This window comes from Scaptodrosophila lebanonensis, unplaced genomic scaffold, assembly GCF_003285725.1.
Source record: "Scaptodrosophila lebanonensis strain 11010-0011.00,11010-0021.00 unplaced genomic scaffold, SlebRS2 tig00000024-arrow-pilon, whole genome shotgun sequence".
In the NCBI taxonomy this organism is placed as follows: Eukaryota; Metazoa; Arthropoda; class Insecta; order Diptera; family Drosophilidae; genus Scaptodrosophila; species Scaptodrosophila lebanonensis.
Window position 1 is genome coordinate 22692005 of NW_022060538.1, and position 22838 is coordinate 22714842.

General features: G+C 39.9%; 2 protein-coding genes across 6 annotated transcripts; one reads left to right on the forward strand and one right to left on the reverse strand.

The window, feature by feature from the left end:
• Window positions 1-153: 153 nt before the first annotated feature.
• LOC115620352 (mothers against decapentaplegic homolog 4) lies at window positions 154-5493 on the reverse strand. Of its 4 annotated transcripts, none has more exons than XM_030513554.1 (9): window positions 4646-5493; window positions 4310-4581; window positions 3454-3799; window positions 2839-3039; window positions 1987-2592; window positions 1653-1932; window positions 1416-1584; window positions 1220-1346; window positions 154-885 (listed from the first exon to the last, which is right to left on the reverse strand). In XM_030513554.1, exons 1-9 carry the CDS (start codon window positions 4710-4712, stop codon window positions 674-676), a joined length of 2280 nt encoding a protein of 759 aa, XP_030369414.1. In that variant the 5' UTR covers window positions 4713-5493; the 3' UTR covers window positions 154-673. The 4 variants fall into 4 exon arrangements, with proteins under 4 accessions (XP_030369414.1, XP_030369413.1, XP_030369416.1 ...); XM_030513553.1 differs by having other exon boundaries at window positions 3445-3799; XM_030513556.1 differs by lacking the exon at window positions 2839-3039.
• A 138-nt stretch (window positions 5494-5631) lies between these two features.
• On the forward strand, window positions 5632-21490 carry LOC115621556 (cyclin G). Of its 2 annotated transcripts, none has more exons than XM_030515228.1 (6): window positions 5632-5727; window positions 16031-16839; window positions 17065-17304; window positions 17386-17760; window positions 17828-18042; window positions 19392-21490. In XM_030515228.1, the coding sequence occupies exons 2-6, from the start codon at window positions 16051-16053 to the stop codon at window positions 19465-19467; spliced, it is 1695 nt and encodes a 564-aa protein (XP_030371088.1). In that variant the 5' UTR covers window positions 5632-5727; window positions 16031-16050; the 3' UTR covers window positions 19468-21490. The 2 variants fall into 2 exon arrangements, with proteins under 2 accessions (XP_030371088.1, XP_030371089.1); XM_030515229.1 differs by lacking the exon at window positions 5632-5727 and adding an exon at window positions 6801-7244.
• The last annotated feature ends 1348 nt before the right edge of the window (window positions 21491-22838 follow it).

Sequence of the window (22838 nt, forward strand, 5' to 3'; positions counted from 1 at the left end):
AATAGCTTTTCACTATAAAGAACAAATTGTAGGATCCTAAACATTATTATCAGACGACTTTTCGATGTCAGCAGCACGCACTTATTTAGCAGCCACTTTTTAGCATCAATATAAAATTCTTTGGTGAATGGGCATAAACAACCAGAGACATAATCAAATGTAAATATAAATGACATTTATTTTTAAATTACATTTACATATGTATGTATATATTACAACTACGGCTTATGTCGAATATTTATGTGTGTGTGTGTATGTATGTATTTATTGATGCGGTTGCTTGTGATTTGCGTGGCAGGAAATACGACGACGAACTGCTGCTGGTCGCGTTTCTAATTAGGTATTTAGATGTATGTATGTGTGTATGTATATGAGTACGTACATAAACTAGATGCTTAAGGTTTTACAGCTGCGGCTTATCAAACGGTTTGTTTGTTTTTTTTTTTAATTTTTTATAAAAATTATTATTAAATAATTAAAGGCAAACATAATCGTAATGGTAATTGTAGATCGAAACTAAATATTTTATACTCTTCATTTGCACGCGAAACTTAACGTAGATGCATCGATTCAATGATTAACTTATAACTAGACGGGTTGTGTTGTTTGTTGCTGCTGTTTTTGTTGCTATGAATAATAAATATATTTATTTATATGCGGGTGCCAACTGGGTCTAAGCAATGGCTCGCGGCCCATCGATTGGCATGGCATGCAACACCTCGTCAAGGAGTTGCAGCGCCCGGTGCAGATGAACCTCGATCCAGCACGGCGTCTCCTTGATCGATTGTCGTGGATAATCAGGTCCCCAGCCCTTAACGAAGCTCAGCCGTAATATGCACAGCCGACGCAAGTCGTCGACGCCAATGCCGGCGGCTGCGGTGATGCCTGAAACATACAAACATTAAGGTCGTTATATTGGATCGGTAAAGTTGAGAACATTTTAAAGTAAACTTAATTTAATCAGGCAATTGTATTTTGCAAACAGTCCTTTGGAACGTAGGTGCAGAAACTTACTTAAATAATTAACATTAAAAAGCAACACGATTTGGAAACACAATTCGGAAAATTGTAATATTTGACGAATATTATTGATATGTATTTAAAAAAGTATTCATATTCAATTGTTAAGCAACTCATAAGGCTTCGGGTATTTTTGCATACCATGATGAAATAATGTTTAAAAATTGATGATATCATACAGTTGACATCTTATACTCACTTCTACCGCCCCCACCGATCTGTTGATTCGAGACGCCGGCAACGGCGGCTGCCTGTGCTGCTGCAGCTGCCTGAGCGTTGGTGGCCAAAGAGTGCATTTGTTGGTGGCATTGACGCAAATCAAAAACCTGCAGGCAAAGAAATGCAAAGAGGGCTCGGTTAAGGCATGTGTGACACAGATGGCGGTTCAGACTCACTTTTATGCACGCTGCTGGATAGATTTTGTGTACAGCGTCGCCCGGCGTGCGACCCGCCTCGCGATCCAGGTAATAGCTTTGTACAAACACAGAATTGTCGCTAAGACAGCGCAGCCAGACGTCGCCTTCGCCTCTCAAGTCCAGTTGCACGCCTTTACCAATGTGAAGTCTGCGAATGTAGATAATTGGCGGTGAGTGGGCTTCAGAGTAGCGTCAAGCGCTGCAAAAAAAACTAACCTGGCGCGCTCCGATTGTTCGGTACGATGCACGTTGCTCAATGCACCAAGGCAGAAGCGATTGCCACCGGACGGATCAACGTAGCCATCGATGATGACGTTCGGCTTGGCGGAGGGCACTTTGAAAGTCTCACCCACTTGGGTGTCCAACTCAAAGTAGGCAATGGAGCACCAATATTCCGGGGCCGGTTGGCGCGAAAGTAGACGCGGCTGTTGCTGCTGTTGCTGTTGTTGTGGCGGTGCCTGCTGCGAGGACAGATCGCTGGGAAGCGATGAGTTCCCTGGGAAACACAAGGGATTAGCTCTAAGAAACAATGACAGATCATTCAACTCACAGTATCCCCCGCCATGATGGGCGGGCGGCTGCATGGACTGTGTGTAGGTGAGTGTATTGGGACCGGTCCAAGTGCCGGCTGCGCCTGCGCCACTTGCCTGTGCACCACTCGCCGAGGCATTGGCTTGCCCAGCTGGCTGCTGACCCTGTTGCTGCTGCTGCTGTTGTTGCTGCTGTGGTGATGCCGTCCCGTAGTTGGGTGCACCTCCAGGGGCTGTCCCGCCTCCAGGCTGACCAACATAGCCGTTCTGTTGCATGTGCGTGGATGTGGCTCCTCCACCTGCAGCACCACCGCCTCCAGCCCCTCCCGTAAACTTGCCATCGTTGCCCACGTTTTGCATTTGAGCTCCTGTTGGCGGTTGTCCATAGTATTGACCGCCACTGGAGGGAGCACCACCGCTATTGCCTGCGCCACTCGGATTATTGCCACCACCCCCCGGTGGCTGCTGCTGCTGTTGCATGGCCATTGTTTCTGTGGGAGAGTTGGCCTGTGCGTGGTGAACACCATTGCCCTGCGGGTTCTGTGCTTGTGGTGGTGCCGATGGTGGCGCCATTACGGGACCAGGATTCATGGGTCCAGGCAGGCCAGGAATTCCATGAGGTACGGCTGCAAACGAAGTGAGCGAACAGGTGAATAAAAAGCAACAGCATAAACAAAATCGAACAACCAACAGAAATACAAGCTACACATTATGGCTTTATACAAAATACAGAAAATATGTATAAAAAAATATATAATAAAAACGATCGTATATTCCCTAAATTGTTTGTACAATAGAGAGACTGGATGAGACTCACCATAAAAAGTATTAAAAAGAAAACAATTATATGAAAAACAAACATAAGATCTTACGAAGCTTCTGTGTCATTTGCTGCGGCTGTTGTTGCTGCGTTGTTGTCTGTTGGGGCTGTGACGGTGGGGGCGGCTGTTGACCCAATCGTGGCGGGGGTGGCACCATCCAAGAACTGCGGGGACCGGCGCTGTCCGGTGGCTCGATTTTTGGTATTGTGCGCCCAGCAGAGAACATTACGCCCATTTGATTGGCGTCGCCGACTACAAATCAAAAATGCCACAAACAAAATAAAATACACAAATAAAATTATACATAAAAGAATAAAATTATACAGTTTGAAATTATATTAAACAATTAACATATTGAAGGTGAAATATCCCTAAAACATTATTGATCCCACATATTATCTTAAAACTGCATTTCTGATTGCTATTATTACAAAGAAAGTTTATTAATTTGGGATTGTAGTTTAGATGTAAGCTAAAGCACTTCGTAGTGATTTCATAATGCTCCTAAGGAATCGGAAACTTATTTGAAAATGAAGGAATAATATATTTAATCTGGGTGCAGGAGGATTTTAAATATGAAAACTAAAAAAGGGTCATAGGAAAACAGGCTCAACTCTACAAACTATATATTTATGGATTAGATAAAAGTGTGCCTACCATACTCACCGGGCCCCTGCGGATAGCCATAGCCGCCTGGACCGACCATTTGCGTGGGGTGATGCTGAATGGTTCCAATGTCGTTGCCATCGATGTCCATGCTGCCAACCAACGGCCCGGCAGAATATTCATCTTTCACCAAACGACTGGGACCCGATTGCAGACTAAGGCCCGACAAATCGATGCCTGGCGAAACAACGCGCTCGTAATGGTAGGGATTCACACACACCGAGTCGCACTTGAGATCAAAGGCAAAGGCGCAATACTTCACATGCTTCAGCTCATTTTTGTGTAGGTCGGGCCAGCGCCAGATGCGCGCGTAAATCACGTGCGGGAACCCCTTCCGACCAGCAACCTGTACAGGAGAAAAACAGTTAAAGTACATTCATAAAGCGAAGATATCGCTGCCAGTTATCGCGATTCTCACGAAGTCGAGTAACCGGAAAGGCCTAGGCAAATAGTCAAGGGGAGATAAGCAGGTGTGGGCAATGCAGAGAGAAAGTCGAACACACCCTGGGCTGTGCGGTGTAGTTCCAGAAAAGCAGTTCAAAACTCAAATTTGTTTTCTAGTGAGGAATTGATTTCTCCGTCGTTTCTCCGGACGGGCAGGTCCTTATCGCTTCAAAACGTCATGCTTATCATATGTTTACTTATGGGATCTGTCACGCCTCCTTCCACTTCTTACTTGCATTTTGCGTATTGGTGGCCAGATTTAAAAATAACAAACGAAACTCTATCTTTGAACTAGCTTTAACAGAAGCATCTCGAATCTCTAAAAATAGAGCAGACTCTCTTGCAAGAGGCTCTCTGTTAGCTCCAGGCGTCACGGTTTGCATGCAATCAAGTAATTTAGGTGCCCGTTTACCTGCAGTCGGCCGTCGAGTGTGCGTTGTATGGTCACGCATTTGCTGGGATGGGCGCCATTTGTGGTGATTGCTGTTATCAGTGAGTCCAGTTCGTCACGCTTCTCTTTCAGTTTCTTCACCAGCGATTCGATGGCTCGTTTCGCAAAGCCCTCACTCTCGCCACCCTGGCGATGGCACATCAGCGAATGGACGATGCTCAGACACGCATCTGCCGAGGTGGGTGCATTGGAGGGCGGGGGCGGCGGCATTTGCACCATGTCCCGCACGATTACTGCAAAAGTAAAAGGTGGGAGTTGGACTTGGAATGATAGGCTGTTGCTCTTACTGTCACTTACTGTCTTGTGGTGCCACGGCGCCGTACATGTGAGCAGGCGGACCGGTGGCGCCAGCCAGTGCACCCATCCCAGTAAAGTCCTGGGCAATACCCAGGCCACTGCGTGCATGTGCATCCACTTTGTCGGCGTTGTTGCTGTCGCCGTCACAGAATCCGTAACCAGCTGATGGCCACAAAGCGGAGCCGAACGCGCTGCTATCGCACAAGCAGCGACCAAAGCTTGCAGCAAACAAAGAGAAGCACGCGAATGTGGCGCACAAAACAAACGAATAGTCAACGGCTCCCGATGCCGCCTGCCTTTCCTGGTGCTACCGTTGTTGCTATTAACAATTGATGTTTCTGCTTTAATCTTGTGGACGCAGAGGCTTACTTTAATTTGATTTAATTTCAGTGTCGAGTGTGTGTGTGTGTGTGTGTGCGTCTTGCTTGGGGGGTGTTACACACACAGGCACACACGCATGCTCTGCGAATTGCTTGCACTCCCACAAAGCTGTTTTTGTATAATTACGACGACGACGACGCTAGTCTTTGCAAGCTGTAATTGTTATTACTGCTCCTCCACCTCCTGGATGTGTGCCGCAACGACCGCGACGATAAAAACTCTTACATACACACAGACAAACGCGCGACCGCCCGTACTCGCAGTTTTGCTTTTGCCTTGACTGGGACTGGCTTCGGCTTAAATTATTTCCTTGAGGTAAATAGTTAACTTCAGTTTATCGGTTGCATCAATTGCACTTGAAATCTGTATGCATACTGGGTCTGAACAATTCGCATCGAATGCATTTCTCACTAAAAGCGCATCAAATAATTTTCCACACAGCCAGTTTTCCACCCAATTGGATTTTTGTGCTCTCTTCCTTCAATTTATTTTACTGCCACAGTATGGCAGCGCCAATCAAATAACCAGGGCATCATTAATTTCTATAATCTGGCAACTCTACAATAGATGCTGCCATACTTTGTGCTTAAACATGCCAGGGCTTCATTCATTAACCATTGGTCGTATAAATAATTTGTACATTCGGAACGTGTTAAAAAAAAAGCCCGAAGAATACTGATAAAACACACAGAGGCATCCGGGTAAGTGTTACTGTTTTCCTAATAATTAAGTTGCACTCAAAATGTAATTTGTTGGGCTGAGAATAATTTGAAAAGTGGTCGTACGCCACGCGTTTTTTCCAATCAGAAATAGGGTGTGATGAAATATCGCTCCATGCATACGTACACATGTGTTACATATGTATGTACATTTATTCTTTATGAATATATTTTAAGGCAGGAACTATTAAATTATGTTTATATGTTGTTACTTAAAGCAATCCTCGTTCTTTTGGCCAAAATTTTTTAAATTTGCGTCATAGAAAATTATCCGTGGCAACGAGTTGCAGGTGATTGAAATTATGGTTGTGTGAGTGCGTAATTGTGAGCGTATTTACACACATGCAAAGGGTACATTGTTGTTGCTGCAAACATTTTTCTAGAAGTGCGTCACTTGTGTGCGTGAGCCTGAAATAGCGAGCAGCACGGTGTTCTCTCCCGTTTCTGTCGACAGCACTAGTTCATTCGGAAAAGCGCTTGACAACAAGTAAACAAAGAATTTCCTATCGCGAACACTGTAGGCCTTTAAAGCTATGTGCTCTTCGGCAATTATGTGCAATATTATACACTCGTCGTTACTGAAGTTATTGCCACAAAGAAATTGGAGGTTCCCAGTCCTTCATCACAACTGCAGTTCTCATCCAATTACTGTAATTTTGTGCGAGGATTATATAAATTATTTCTGAGTCAACATACATACTTGTTAATATATGTGAATGTATGAATAATTCTATTAGTGTCATCAAGCAAGTAAATATTCAAACGCGCGCCCTTATAAGAATTTTAGTACTCGATACCATTTCATTTCTTTCAGTCCACATCCCATTTTGTTTCCCTCAGCTGACTACTTATGATTGTTGTGTGTCTCGTACCAGTGCAACCAAATCAACTACAACTTTCTGAACCGAACATGTTGCACGTCGGTTCGATGTGTTTTTCTCGCATTTAGCATTTCAGTTTACTTTTGGAATCAACAAAGAAAAGAAGTGTTTGGGTCGTAATAGAACGAGTGTGAGAGTGTGTGTATGTATTTGTGTGTTTACTTAAAAATTGAATGCTTTAACCAGAATTAATTGAATTTGTAAGCCTTTACCAATACCTAACGAAATTTTAATATAAATTAGTAAACAACACATAAAAACAACTACACGATGTGCTGAAAAGCGAAAATAAAAACCACTTATAAGTTTGTGTGTGTGCGTGTGTGGGAAAAATCGATCGAGAAAATATATTTTGTAAATTAAGAGGACAAAATGTTGGCCTAGACGACGACAGAAACAAGTTTAATTGTGATACATTTTCAGTACAAATTAGTTAAAAAGTAGTGTAAATGGCAAAAACCAACAAGAACATTTTATAACGAACATATAACAAAACCAACACCACCAACTATACACTTATTTTCAAGTGCAATATATATATTTAAAGAACTCAAATTTTAAAGTAACAAATTCATCTGAACATTCCTGCGCAACAGAAACCAAAATGGCTGTAAAAATGTAAGCAATAAACAAATATATTTTATTTTTGTATTGTAGAAAAAAATTTCGTTGCGCTCAGAAAACCTTGAATATTTTAGATGCAAAATAGAATGTAAACTGAATAACAGTTCAATTGCATTAGTTTGATTCTCAATGCAATGCTTCAAACAAAACGAAAATATTAATGCATACATACTGTTTTATTGTATATACATTGCATATACAATGTACTGCACATATGTAGACAATTTTCGTACATACATACATACATATATGTATAATACGTGATTGTTTCATCTCTCAATTTGTTTCACAGCTGTTTGACTCTTTCGTTGTGTTTGTATGTGGTTCCTGCTCAGAGAGAGGAGCAAACAAATACATATGTAGTATATCTATTTGAGATTTTATGCGTGTGTGTGTGTTAATGCGTAGTTGGGGCTGTGCTTTATGCAAGCTGTACAACATACTTTTTAGGGGGAATCGCCCCATGTAATATACCTTGCAACATTTTAGCCATATTTTTTGTAACAACAAATGACCCAGTACAGTTGAGTAAAGTCTGCTCTGAAGCCTCTGCTCTCAGCTAAATTAACTAACAGTAAGTCAGACACTTCCCAAAGTAGAATATATGTATATACATATGTATGTATGTATATATGTATATTAATATAAATAAATACAGATGTGTGAATGTATGTGTATGCATAACCATGTTTTGTTTTTATTGCACTTTTTATTTCCCAATTTACGTCAATTGTCGCCTATTAGCAATGTTGCCTAGTCTTTCCCTTCTCCCGCAATTGTTTCATTCTCAAACCGTACACATAGCTCTCCCTCTCTTTCTCTCTCTCTCTCTCGCACGCACCTATACTCTTACAGCTGCAAACAAAGACTTTTGTGTGTGTGGTTGTGCGCCCATTAAAATTTTCGCTACGTTTACGAACACAGATGCAAAGGTTTCATTGTATGCGTGGCTTCAATTGATATCAGGTTTATAGAATTGCGTCAGCCAAATATAAAACTATCAAGCCCTAACGCTATCATTCTGTTCAGCTTTATTTAAAACTTTAAAGTTCAATTTTTTAATACCTCTTGTTTTAAAATAAACAGCGCGTTATTTTAACGAAGACGCGCAATACGTCTCAGCTCTGGCTTGATTTCACCTTCAGCTTTTCTGGTTTCTGGGTCATATTTGTTGATTTCAATTGCCATCGTTGTAGCTGTTTCCGTGCAACAACAACTACAACGAAATCGAATGTGAAAAGCGCAAAGCTGAAAATACATAAAATTGCTTAATTTGTTGGTTTTTATATTTTACATATCCTCAATGCTTGCTAGTCACATAAACACACACACAATATCAAACTGCTGTTGTAATATACATATCTATGTATGTATTATGTACATATACACACGGGTGCTTGCGTATTGTTAGTTTGTTTATTCTCCATTTTCTTGTTCAGGCTGTACACCCGTTAAATTTTTTACAAAAGTTCACGGTGGGTTTTCTCTGGCTCTGCTTTAGTGTCATCTTCGACACGTCCACCTTCGCTCCTCTATTGTTTATCACTTCAGAGTAAGTTTTGATGTTCTATGTTTCTGGCGCGAAGATTCGATTGTTTATGCCTATTGTACATATTTTTTAATAAAATATTTACAGCATCTTCGGTTTATAGTTGCCCAGCGTAATTGTTATATCTATTATGGTCATCATAGACCCACTGAGTAATCAGCAATGACAACGAGAAATGTTGGCCATTAGTTAGTGAGCGCGTCCCTAAACGCAAAAGCAACAATCTTCAAAAGTCACTTCAAACAATGTATTCGCTACCTGTTCACTTTAGCTCATAACAGACTGCAATTTTTTGTCTGCCTTAGTTTTGGGACAGCTGACACGTCTGGCAGACGGCGTCAGCCACAAAGTGAAATTCGATGCCCTTACTAAAGTGGGTTTCAGTTCAAACTGTGCTTCAAACTGCAGCGCAATTCCATGAGCGACGTATTAGTAAATTTTTCTTTGGCCACCCTAGCCTTCTGTAAGACCCAAGCAAATGGGCTAAATAAGCTTATTAAATGCGTCGCTGACATAGCCTATTTACTTTAGAGTCTAGACAAGTTTTTTGAAAACCCTCCCTCTTAAAATCCAAATGGTTCGGACCACAATGGCGGCCACTCGTGCCCATTTGGCACGTAGCAATCGACTTTTCCACCACCCCTTTGTCGTCAGTCTCGAATTTTCACAATTGCAACGCATTTCCAGTAAAGGTGCGCGCTGATAAATTCCAATGGGGAGGGTCTGTTCTTTTTCTTTTTATCGATGTAGTGCTGCAGCAGCTGCAGCAGCATCTGCCCAGAACTTCTACATATGCATGTATGTATGTACATCGCATATTCGTACCTGAGTCAGGCCAACCACTGTGTGAGATAAGGTCCATTTGTTTATCTATCCATGGCTTACGTCATGGAATGTTATGAAATGCGAACATATAAGTCTATGGCTTCATATCACATAATCGTCTACGTAAAATAAATGCAGTTCCATAAAGTCATCATTATCCATTGATAATGATCTCACGTAGGTAATATCAGTTGTGTGCGGTGGTGGGCGGTCTGGGCTAGATACAGGTGAAGGTAGGCGAGAATATCATTCGGCAATTATGGCAGCTCGCACTTTGATCAAGCCACTTAACTTCGGACTAGCCGACTACCTGATTACCTCAGTTACAATAGCAGGCCACCTGATGCCCATTTAAATATATTATCAGCAATTAGTACTGCAAATTAGTTTTGTTATTGAACACAGTTTCATTACATATGTATATACATACATATACATTTATGTAAGTATTTTTAACGATATATGAGTTTTAACAATTTTACACTATTCAGAACTTCAACCATTTCAAACCTTCAAGCGAAATTTAGAAGCAATTATTCATATAAGATACTATTTATAAATACTTAGTTTCTTCCAAAAACATAAATACAAATCCAACTTTATTAAACCAAGAAAGGTATTATTCACGCTTATTCATGGCAACTCATGATGATATTCATTTCAAGTGGAGTGAATCACCAAAGGTGGAATGTACATATGTACATACATATATACAAGTATATAGTACATATGCATACATTCACAGTATGTATTTTTGGAAACTAAACAGCGCATACACTTCAATGCACCTTACATTTTCCGTTGATAGTTTTATTGTACCTAAACGCAAGAGCTTGTTAGGCGATAATAGAAATACTGCAGACAGGCGATCGCCACTATATGAATACAGTATGTACTCGTATGAATATGTAGTTTTGGTTGTACATAATTGAAAGTCCAATGGCAGATAGTCGAGACATGCGATAGACAGACACATGATAGTGGCTGGAAATGGAAACTAGAAAAATGTTAAGTGAAATGCCATCGGATGATTTTTTAGTCCGATAAGTGCTTTTGCCTTCATGTGTATAGTAGGTAGAAATGGAATGCATTGGAAGTGATCTTTGCTTCGTCTCGCCCACAAATTGACTCCTGGGGTGGGCCTGAGGTGCAGCTGTTCTATGGCATGTGCGCCTGCGCCACATCCTAATAAGTGATTCAGAGTTTAAAGTCCATTCATATGTAAATTCTGCTGTTGGCAGGGTGGTGGAAAGATGAATGGTGGTGCGCTGCTACCCACAACCGAGAAGGGTAGCTGAGGCGATATCCTTTTAAGGGTTGTTGGCCCTAACACAGCTCGCTGCACAATAATAATATTTCATCAAAGTCAAACTCGTTTTCACCTTTCCTCTGTTGTTGCTGCTATTTCTGGCCAATGTGAGAAGGGTTGAAATTAATGGGCACATGACCAAGTCACGGGTTGATGTTGGTTATTCCAACGAGGTGTTGAAGCCCCAGGGCCCTCCAGCAGGAACGTCAGGTTGAAAATTAAAATGTATACCGACTGCTTGCCTTCATGTCTGTCTATCTGTTTGGAGTCACGTTTAACCGCACATTGGATGATGCAATGTGTTGGCGTTTCTGAACACTTGCTGTAAGTCGCTGGCAACTTCCTCAATCTGAACGTTGTTGATTTCGGCAGTAGCTCTCTCTTAAAACACGATTGGTGACCTTCGATAGCCAAGAAATCATTTGGCACTTCAAGTCATGGATAAATACTTATTTATTATTATGTTTGTGTATTTTTGCACTCGCCATTTTCGCGCTGTTCGCTCAGCTGTGACAGCAGCTAATTATGAAGGCTTGAGCAGTAAACAAAATTATGAAAAAAAAAAAATTTATTTTTTATTTTGTTTCCAAGTCTTTTTTATCTACTTTTGTTGCACTTGGCTGATGGTTTTCCGCTATTATTGTGTTTAACTTTATTAAACACTTGGCCATAGCTGACTTTCGTTTTCTGTACGCAATTGCGGCGGCTCCCTGACTCTCCACCGCGCAACGCTTCTTCCAGTGTTTGTTTCAGAGAAACTGTTGTTTACTGTCAATTTTCGTAAAGTGCACAATATGTTTAAACATTTTACACCTGACCAGACCAACTGTTTGGCTGATCTGTCAGCTCCATTGCCTGCTCGACAGCTCGGCCCTTTCCAACGCCCCCCTCGCAATGGCGTGGCTTGCCATCGCAGCAGTTACGAAAATAGGCAAAAAGTGAAATTTTTCATAAATTGTTGGCCAAGTTATTCAAGCAGCAAAAACAAATACATCCATCGGTCTATAGCTGTGTGCAGATATACAAACGTACGTATGTGTGGATGTATAGTATATTTCGAAAATAATAACAACCCAAGTCTTTTTGTGCGTATGTATGTATATTTCGTCTGTTTGTTTGTACGTGCTTTGCGTCAGCAATTCGCGCAATATTTCTGTTGATGAAAAACTTTTGAAGAAATAGAAAATATTATTTTATGATGATTTTCAGTATACATCTACACACATACATACATATATGTGTGTATTTATATTTATGTATATAGCTAGGTTAGTTGTGTAAAAACCTTGAAAGATGCGTACCTATTGCTGACACAACTAATTGCTGGGACTCTTTAACTGTCCACTTATGTATGTACAAAATGTATACAAATAAGCAAATCATTTTTTCACCCAGTTTGTGGCTTGGGCCCTACAAGCAAAATTTACATACGTGAAGGCTTTAATGACGGTGTGCCTGTCATAAGCTAAATTTATTATGCACGTGTATGCGTGTGTGTTTTTGTCTGTCTTCTCTCTATGCTACGCTTTCCACTGTTTTTTTTCGCAGGGGCAGCGCCCCAAGCTTCTGGTTTGCTTTTGACGATTCGGTTCGTCTGCTTTGCCCCGACGCTAGCTCGAAGCATGAAGCTGTACTTTAACCTGAGATATTCCGTTATTTATTGTTAGACCCTCCAAATTATTTTCACACCGAAGGCAAACAAAAGCAGCTGATACAACGAGTATGTTATAGTTTTGTTGTTGCATATGTGCTGTTTGACTACGAAGAGCGGGAGAGAGAGAGAGGGATGTGAGTGAGTTAAAAGAGATGTGGCTTGATGACTGATCACTTTGGATGACTTGGAAGTCAAAAGGTATCGATTGTAGCGTCAATCGAGTGGGAGAGGGGCAGAGTTGTTGCTCTTGGTATTATTGTTATTAACAAACTAGTTTGGTGGGTGGTCGACCTTGATAGTGTCTGCTCGGGGTACTAACAGCCAAGCTTTGCGATTGCGCTCTTTAATTTGGTCTAACCTGATCGTCGCATACCAAAACAAAGCAACGAATCGAGACGGAAGTGGTGCAAAAGTAGCTGTTATGATTAAGATCCGTAGTTTGTCTGAAAAAAAATCATACATAAATTTCGAAATTAATTTTTTGACGGGTCAGTCGCGCTTAGTTGTTGATTTCGCATCAGCTACGGTAGTTGTTATTATTTTGCCATTTAGTCTACTGCTTTTTGCTTCGCTGATTCATTCGACTCACTCGAAATTAGTGCGCCATCAAAAGATGATTAAGGTGGGGCAGCGAAAGCAGCTACTAAAATACTTGTACAAAAGCGACGTGTTTTGTTTATTTTTTTCAAGCCCATTTCATTTCTGTACCTTCTTCAAACCAGTGGTAGCACTTTCTGCTTCTTTTAGTTTAAGTATTATATACTTATCAAAATTATATACTATGTTCAATGTACATATTGTACAAACCATACATGTTTGTTTTGTTAATAAGCGCAACCTCCACGAATCAAGTTAAGCAACGCAGTCGAAAGCCTTGTCTGGCTCTGTTTTGTTTTTAAGCCATAAAGCAGGTTAAAGACTTGAAACGGAATTTTTAAACAAGCGCATGGGCAAACATTTATTTTTGTATATGAAGCATAGCTAAATTTTGTACCTCATTAAGTTCAATAACGCCATTGCTTAATCGGGTCATAAAACTCAGCGTACTTGCCATAACAAATATGTAATGCTAAGCCGCAATTCAGTGCAAGGCTTTCTGAACAATGTGTGATTATCTTGATGTTTTCCGAAAAGTTTTGCCATGCTCTCCTTATTAGAATCTGAGATCCCATTTCCAACAAGCTCAAATCAAATCAATCTGTAAAGCAGATTTTCTATTTGATCAACCTTTATTTCAACAGTCCGTTGGAAACTGTAGATATAAATAACTATAGTATGTACATAATAATCATCTAGACACAATTCTGACATTATTTGATAGCTAAGACGCTCCCGTCCCGTGGTGATGCTTATTCCATCGATTTCAGTGGTCGCTCGCCCCGACCACACATGTATGCATGCGATATAGACAATAGAAGAAACTACTGTATACAATAACTCAGACACTCAAATGGCAACTGTTTGTATTAGAGGCAGTTGTTGATGCTGTTTGGTTTTGCTTAGCTTATGCCATATATCAGCGTTTTGTTTAGACTATTTAAAGTTGTTGTTTTTTTTATGGCAATTATATTCATGCCTCTCCCTTGTCTGTCTTTCTGTCCGATTTGTTTAGGCATGCCACAGAGAAAGCCGCTGTAAAGCAAAGCCCTGTCTGTTATCGCACTCAGCGGCGGCGGCGGCGGTACAACTCGCAGCGGCACTGATGTTTATGTTGGCTTTGGTCCCAATTCTGAGGCGTCCGCCCCGCTCTAAACTAGCACAAAATGGCGCGTGTTGTGTATTTGTTCAAGTGCTTTGTTTTATTCCGTGTCTGTTTAACATATGTGTGTATGATTTAGTTGCTGAATTCAAGCAATCTAGCAGTACAACCCCTGATATGTGGTGAATGCAGGGAAGTGGCTGTTGTTTTCCGATTTGGTTGGTCTCTTGTGAATGCGGAAGTTATGTATTTGTCGATTTCATTTCCTTTCATTGGGATTTCAGACCAGAACCGTTGCTGAACAAATGTTCATCAAGGCGACAATATTAAAAACAAAATGTTTTTATATTTTGATCCAATAAATGATTTACATATAGGCATATATTTTTTTTACGAAACATATAAATTGTCCAGTCTAGTTACATAATTAGCTTGCCTTGGACATTGACGCCCACAAGGCCCAGATCCGACGCAACCTTGTGCCATGATTCGAATTAGATACACACATACATATACTTATGGATATACTTGTATGTTGTATATATCGCGACAAAGGTCGCTTTTACTAAACGTGTTTCAATGTCAACACTAATTTTTTATTATTAAAATACATTTTGTCACACTGTGCAGGTGCGTACGCTCCGAGTAATTCTCAGCCCACAAAGGTCATTAAACGAAGTGCATGTTGAATAAAACCAAATTAAATTATTACAAAGGAAAATATAATGGGGGGAGACCAATGCCCCCGATTTGCAAATTAAAAAAGTTCATAACATTCACCTGCTAATTCTCTCTTATAATATCGATCATTGCAAGTTAAGATCTCTATTTATTCTCATAATTAAACTCATCATCATCATTGTTACTATTCACTAATCTTTTAATTTTTTTAAATGCGCTTCTGCAGCGTGTAAGTTTTGTTTTTAGCCAAAGGTTTTAAGTGTTATTTCAAATCGTTATCCCAAAAGAGGAGCTCAGACCGAGCTTTGGGAACACATTATATAAAAAAAGAGTTCGTCGCCAGCGTTTATTATCGTGAAAAGCACTGAGCAAACACATAATAAGCCACTTGGCGTTCGATATATTTCTCTATAGACGACAAACCATAACAGCGTACGAGTTGACTGACTGACCCATAGCCCAACAAATTAAATTTAAGGCTATATACTATATATATAGTCAGTTGCGCTGGTCGTCGTTGTCGAATGTACACTGTACAAAATTGTCGTATTGTTGAGGGTGTTTTGTTTGCTGTTTGCAAATTGTTGAAAGAATTGCATTAAGGTTGCGGAGCATTTGTCTTAATCAGGAGAAAACGGCAAAGTCCCTTTCGCCTGAGGCCCCACGACCGGTGTGTGCATCACAAGTAGCAAACAGTTAGTTTTATTTTCGGTTTCAATTGCGCGAGCAAGCGAAATACTCCTTGTGGCTATATAAGAGCGCAATTTAGTTTCTATTTGACCAATTTTCGAGCTGTAGATTGAGAGTTGTGTGCTGCACAAACTCGTTGATATCGCAAACCATTTGGTTGGTTTGAGCTTGAAATTTTAGACTTGGTAAAGCTGAAAATAAAATCAAACAAAGAACAAGAGGAACCACAATATTGTTGGTTCTTGGTTCAGATTTTGGCCTAGTTTTTTTGAAAAGACGCAACGAAGTTTTTTTCGCCGTCCGCAGAGACGAAAGAAATACGTGTCGTCACTAATTTCTATTTAAAAAACAACCACAACCATAATATATACAGGTACTAGGCCAGCCCTCACAATGTCTGTCCCTGTACGCTACTCTGCTGCCGCCGAATACGCCGTCGTTGATAGTGGTTTGGAAAATACTCTACAACAAGAAGAGCAATACCACCTACAACAACAGCAACACCAACAGCGCCAGCTTGAACTGCATCTGCAACTGCAACAGCAACAACAAGTGCAATACGAAGAGCAATACCAACAGGAGCAGGCCTTGTATTGCCAATTGCAATTGCAGCAGCTGGAGGCGCAGGCGTTGAGGCGGGAGCAGCAGTTGATGCAGCAGCGGTCATCGATGTCGTCGTCGGCAATGCTAAATGCGAAAGCCGGGTTGCCCGCCAACATTGTCAACAATAACAACAACAACAACGACATGGACGCCACTACCATTAATGCGATCCTGGCAGACGAGGCCGATGACGAACAACCATCAACATCGGCGCAGGCACAGGCTCAGGTGGCGGCCCTAAGGGCAGCGGGCGGCAACGCTAATGCTGGCATTGGCCACAATGCAGAGATGCGAACTGATTGGATGAGGATTGCGGATGAGGGCCGGTATGGGACACCGGGTGCTGCTGGCTTGGACTATCAACATCATCAAGAACAATTGGACGCTGATGGAGCCTCTGGCTCTGCTAGCAACAACATCAATGGCAATGAACCATTAAAGTCGAACGTGAGCAGCATGAAGACACTGGAGGATAACTTGCACTCGCTTACCTCGGATGAGCTCTACAACACGTTGAAGGAATATGATGCGCTGCAGGATAAATATCATACCGTTCTGCTATTGCCTAAGGAATCAAGAGTAAGTTTTCAATATTAATTGTCTTTGTCCGATACGATCCGAGCAAATGAAAAATATTTTATGACAAGATCTGATAGCGGGGAACTTCAAATATAAAGATATGTTTCAGGGATTGTATTTCGCTGTAGACGATATTTTTTGGCTCAGTCTACACTTAAAATTTCAAACTAAAACCTAAATGGTTTTCACTTAACTAACTCTTTTGTCTTTTCTCTTTGTCCATAGCGTGAGGTAACCGCCGGTGGTCGTGATGGCTCCGCTTACGTTTTGCGTTGCCTTAAAATGTGGTACGAGCTGCCCTCTGATGTACTCTTCTCTGCCATGAGTCTGGTGGATCGCTTCCTGGATCGCATGGCAGTTAAGCCGAAGCACATGGCTTGCATGAGTGTTGCCTCTTTCCATTTGGCCATCAAGCAGCTTGACTTGAAGCCCATACCTGGCGAGGATTTGGTTACAATATCTCAGGTGAGTTTGAACAAATGTAGCTTTGCTCATCGCCATCTCTACAACATGCCTTCTCCTTTTTGCTTTGTTCTGCCCCTTCAGTGTGGTTGTACCGCCGGCGACTTGGAGCGTATGGCTGGCGTTATTGCCAACAAACTGGGCGTCCAAATGGGCCATGCGCCCATTACCTCGGTCAGCTACCTGCGCATCTATTATGCACTCTTTCGCAATCTGGCCAAGGAGATTGGTGGCGATTTCTTCAAATTCTACCAGCAACTAATCAAGCTGGAGGAACTGGAGAATCGTCTTGAGATTCTGCTCTGTGATGTGAAGACCACGGTAATCACACCTTCGACGCTGGCACTGGTTCTCATCTGTTTGCATTTGGATTTCCACATCAAGGAGTCATACACCCGCGGCAGTCCCGAGCTAAAGCACGTCTTCGAGTACATCCTATTCTTGCAGCAGTACATGAGGGTAAGTTGCTAGCATCTCACCTAACCCCGTACATATGATCTGAGCTCATATTCCATGCTCTACACAGATTCCCGATCGCGTTTTCACCTGCGGCTTCAGCATTGTGTCAGGCATTTTGTCCCATTACAATGGCCAGAACAAGGCACCCTATAAGCAGCGGCTTGTCTGGAAGTTGTCCAGTCGCACGTTGCGAGTCCTGCGCCCGACCAATCGCTTCTCATCCGATTTACCCACCATTGAGGAAGGCATATCAAACGCTATGGACGATGGCTTGCGTTCGAGGTGAGTGTGAAGTCCTTAACGGATCGGGGGATCATCATAGGTTATAGGTTACATACAAATATATATCTTTAAACATTCAACTTGAGATTATAAACGAACAGCTACCAAATAGAGTGATCGGCCCACTTAACACCATTTTCATAACACAACAACATTAATGAATTTCTGCCTACAAAACGAAAACAAAAACACGCAACGCATTATTTTTAGCGCACTTATGTAGATTTTTGGACAAATACAAACAGACATACAAATATAGTCTACATAAATACACGTATACATACATTTATGTATGTATGTGTATGCGTGTGAGACCGATTTCGATCTGTTTGGCGTAAACAAGTTTCTAGAAATTTTGCGATTTCATTATCACGCAACAACAAAGCAAGAGCCAACGGGCCGACAAAAACACAACAACAATAGCGCAGGAATCTAAAACAGCAGATGCATAGTCATGAGACCTGTTGACTTGTACGCCCGTTTGCCAAAAGTCGTTTGGCTGTAGAAGCAGCAACAATGCATGGGGAGTGGTGGGGAATACTAATGTTAGGGCTATTGTGTGCTCTCGTTGTTTTTTGAACAACAACCTTATCAGCAGAGAAAGCATTTGGGAACGGAATGGAACGGGTAGGGTGGGGTTACTACGGCAGTAGTCTGGACAAACATAAGTAGTGCGCGCAAGCTCTCTAATGAATTCTAGAGAGAAGCCTAAGAAAATGTTAAAATGTTTACTTAATGCTTTGGGCATTTTCCAAATACCTCTTGCGTCATTTTCTTTGCGTGGGCTTCTGGTTTCATTAACTTTTATCCGATTTTCGAATATACTATATTCATTGTCAATGTCATTGAAAGACTTTTTCCATTCTCATTCTCTTTGTATTTTCCTCATTGTGTGTGTCCTAATGAAATTTACAATCTTATCTGATTTTAAGTATATCTGTGTTTGTGCTGTTTTTAAACACCAATTAGTCATAAACATTTCGAGTTCAATGCACTGTTAGACTTTAATACTCGACTGCGACTGCAGTGTCTACACTTGCTGAAACGCTTAATTAACGAGAGTGTACCCAACAACTGTTTGATAAGAAGGGCATTCATTATATTAGCTAGTAATGACGCTAACATTGACCTTCAATGCGTTTAATGCTATTGATTATGATGGGGTACCAGGATATATATGTATGTACATACATATGTATGTATGTATTTTCGATAATGAATTTCGCCACTGATAGAAGGAGAGAAGAAAGCCACCACACTTAGAGAAAACTTAAGTGGGATGCCGAATTACGGCAATTCTTCGATTCTTAACGGGGTATTATATTGAATTCCTTTGCATTCTCTTTCAGAACCGAGAGTATTAGCTCAGAAGAAGAGGAAGACTGGCCAACTTCACCCATAATTCCAATATTTGAACAATGTTAGTACCAGCAGCACACACTACAACAACAACAGCGAGCACATCCCAAGGACCGGGACAAATCTCCGTTGGAGGCAAGGCAGCAGGGTATATATCGAGTTACCAGACTTGGCAAATTGCTGATGGACCTTAAGCGGCCCTATAGCCCAGGAAACATATCTGCCGTAAGAACGCTGCCTACAAGTAACAACAAATCAACCGACAACAGCAACAGCTGAGCAATACCAACAACATCCACACCAACTGCTGCTAAAATGCGAGTGCGTGTATGTGTGTCTGTGTGTGAGGTTAGGGGTGTGTGTATATTTTGCTAAAATGCATCATAATTATTTAGCGTATACATATATATCTATAACTTATGCTGGTTCTAATATCTAAGAAACAACAACACTAAGAGGTGAAAAGGTCAGATCAGATCAGTTTAGCTTAGATGGTCGCTGCTGAAAGGCCACGCCTGTAAGCCCTCAGTGCCAGGCGACATTTATTTCGATTTATTTGCGACAGACAGAAAATGTGTTAAAAAAGAATCAAAATGAAAAAAAAAAAAATGATAAAAGGAAAAACAAATGTTGCGGACCATCATACAAAAGATTGATGTCGCTCCGGACCATTTTATTGAGATCAATGAGAAAAATGATTTAATGATGATGATGCTACCAACCAGGAAGCGTCTGGATGGGACAGCAATTTTTTGTTGGTTACGCTTAAAAAAAAAAAAACACAAATTTCTTTAAAATATTTCAAAAACAATACAAAAAAATATCTATGTTTACACCTCATATAAGTTTGTAAAGTATTTTTGTTCCAATTAATGTTTGTTTCGCTCTTACGTTTCCGTTTGTCTTCAATTAAAAACAGAAATCAAATTGACTTAAAAAATAAACAAAATAAAAAATCAAACAATAAAAAATATAAAAATTTATAAAAAGTACAAAAAATCCTTTATATATATATATATATACGTATATATATAAACAGGCTCCTAAACTAAGGTATAAAGTTAAAAACAATCTAACTTCAACTGAACAACCACATCAGCAAGTTTAAGCCGCACCCGAAAGAAAAAAAAAAACAAAATTATACAAAAAATACGATAAAAAAAAGAATTTGCATTAACAATTTGCGCCCATAAGTTTATGACTTTAACTAAGAAATCTATTATTAGCAACAGCAATAACCGTATAAACCATATGTAGTTGTGTGTAGTAGATTTTTCTCAAACAATAAAAAAGAAAACAAAAGCAAGCAACTTTAAGAATAAACAACAAACAATCAAATTTAAATCACCCGCAAGCAACACTTTAAATTCTAGTTCTTAGTCAAATGCTAAACACTTTTGTTATTATTTATTTAACGAAAACGTGCAACTTTTTTGAGAGCTCCGTATCCTCTCCGACTCTCAATCGATGTCCCCGAGACAAAAAGTATGGAATGTGTTGAGCGCTGTTCAAGAACCGTTCGAGCCGCCAATGCAATATTTCAGAACCCACGGTGATCTTTTTATATTTACATACGTATTTTCCTTTTTTTTGTTATACATTATATTACTTAATTTATTTAAAAATAAAGGCACATCCACTTGTAAAAACGTAACGAGCCCAATTCAATTGTACTATATTTAAATAAATATTTTAGTCTAGGCTAAATTTCTAAAAACAAAAACAACCGGCGACAAAAAACGCAGCTCCAATTTTCATTTTCATTCTTTTACAATCTTTAAAAGTTTAAGCAAAATTATGATGCATCGATTAGTGAATATACACAGAGAGAAACAGTAACAGAAACTGTAACAGTTACAACAGAGAGAGAGGGACGAACCACTTGTTTTCATAAGTTTTAGGCTAAGTGAAGCCAAGATAAATAAGAAAAAAGCTACCGCAAATGACTCTAAAATGACAAAAACTGCAAATTATTTCACGCAATTGTGCAAATGGCCAGAAAGGTCGCCACCACCATGTCTGTAAATTTGAATAAATGCGCGTGTCATTGTGTCTCAGTGACATCTAATTTTCGCGAAAATGTACAACATAACAAATGTTTTATTTACCTTTGTGTGCGTGTGTCTGTGTGTTTTATGTTATATTATATTATATTTATACAGACCCAATTGTGGGCAGCGAGCACTCCGTTCCATAGCCAATGGCTGACAACATAATGTGAGTACAACATCAGTCTCCAATACCAATTAAACGAAAACAATTAAAAACAAAAGACAAATTCACGCTCCAGAGTGTGCACCTAACAACAACACACTGGCAAATGTAAATGAAATAATTGATCTTGCTGTACATTTTCACACATGTAACTACATTTATAATACCTACTGAAATACTATAACTATGTATGTATATGAATATGCAATAGTTGTTGCCACACTCTCCCTAAAAAGAGAGAGACTTTTGAAACATTTCCACCAAGGCAGAGCCAATATTTATTATATTGAATCAAGATCAGGCCGGCATCGATAATTGGCGAAAGCGAAACTATTTTGATAGTATTTAAGTGACAAATGTGTGTTCATTGCAAGGCAAACATAAGTTGCTGCAAAACATTTTTAAAACATATTGTTAGAGTTACTTTTAATACTGATACCGATACTGACAGGTGACAAATAATGAGAGAGGCAAGGTTTTAGTGCTAAGACGATCGATGCTGATGTTGATGCTGTCAACTGGAGATATAACTCTTTTTCAAACATGTATGTACTCGTATTTAAAACTAGTGAATTTTACATTGTATTTAGAGCGGAGTTAGTTAAATATTTGCGTGAAGAAAGCTAAGTACTAAAAAACTTTACTCTTTTGTAAAACCAAATCTCAATTAATTAAAAATTGACTTTTATTTTAGTACAAAATTATGTGAAGACATGTAATTAAATGTTAGTTGTATGTACTTCAATGTTGAAATGAAAAGCTCTGCACTTATTCTCATTTCATTTAATATTAATTTCTATGTTTGCTTTTTAAAAGTGTAGGAGTGCGCTGAATTATGCATTAGAGTGCAAACTAGGACAAAACTTTCAAAGCGGAGTTTGTTGCACGGCAACAAAATTCATGAATGCAGGTCCTAATTTTGTAATGGAGACAAGGAGAGAATATTAATTAACCAATTCTGTAAATTTCCCATTTATTTATTTTATTGATCTAAGTTCGCAATTAGTTATAATACTATGTATTAATATTATTTCCACGACTATCGTGTGAACAAGCATTAAGAACAAAAACTGATCTTTGTGGAATAACATCCGAAAGTTGTTTGAAAACAACAAAAAAGTGTGATTTAAATCATTGTACACACATTATAAAAAATATATGATAAAAAGTATTATTTAATCGTAAACCTAAAGATATGTATGTACCTTTTTCAAACCGGTTTG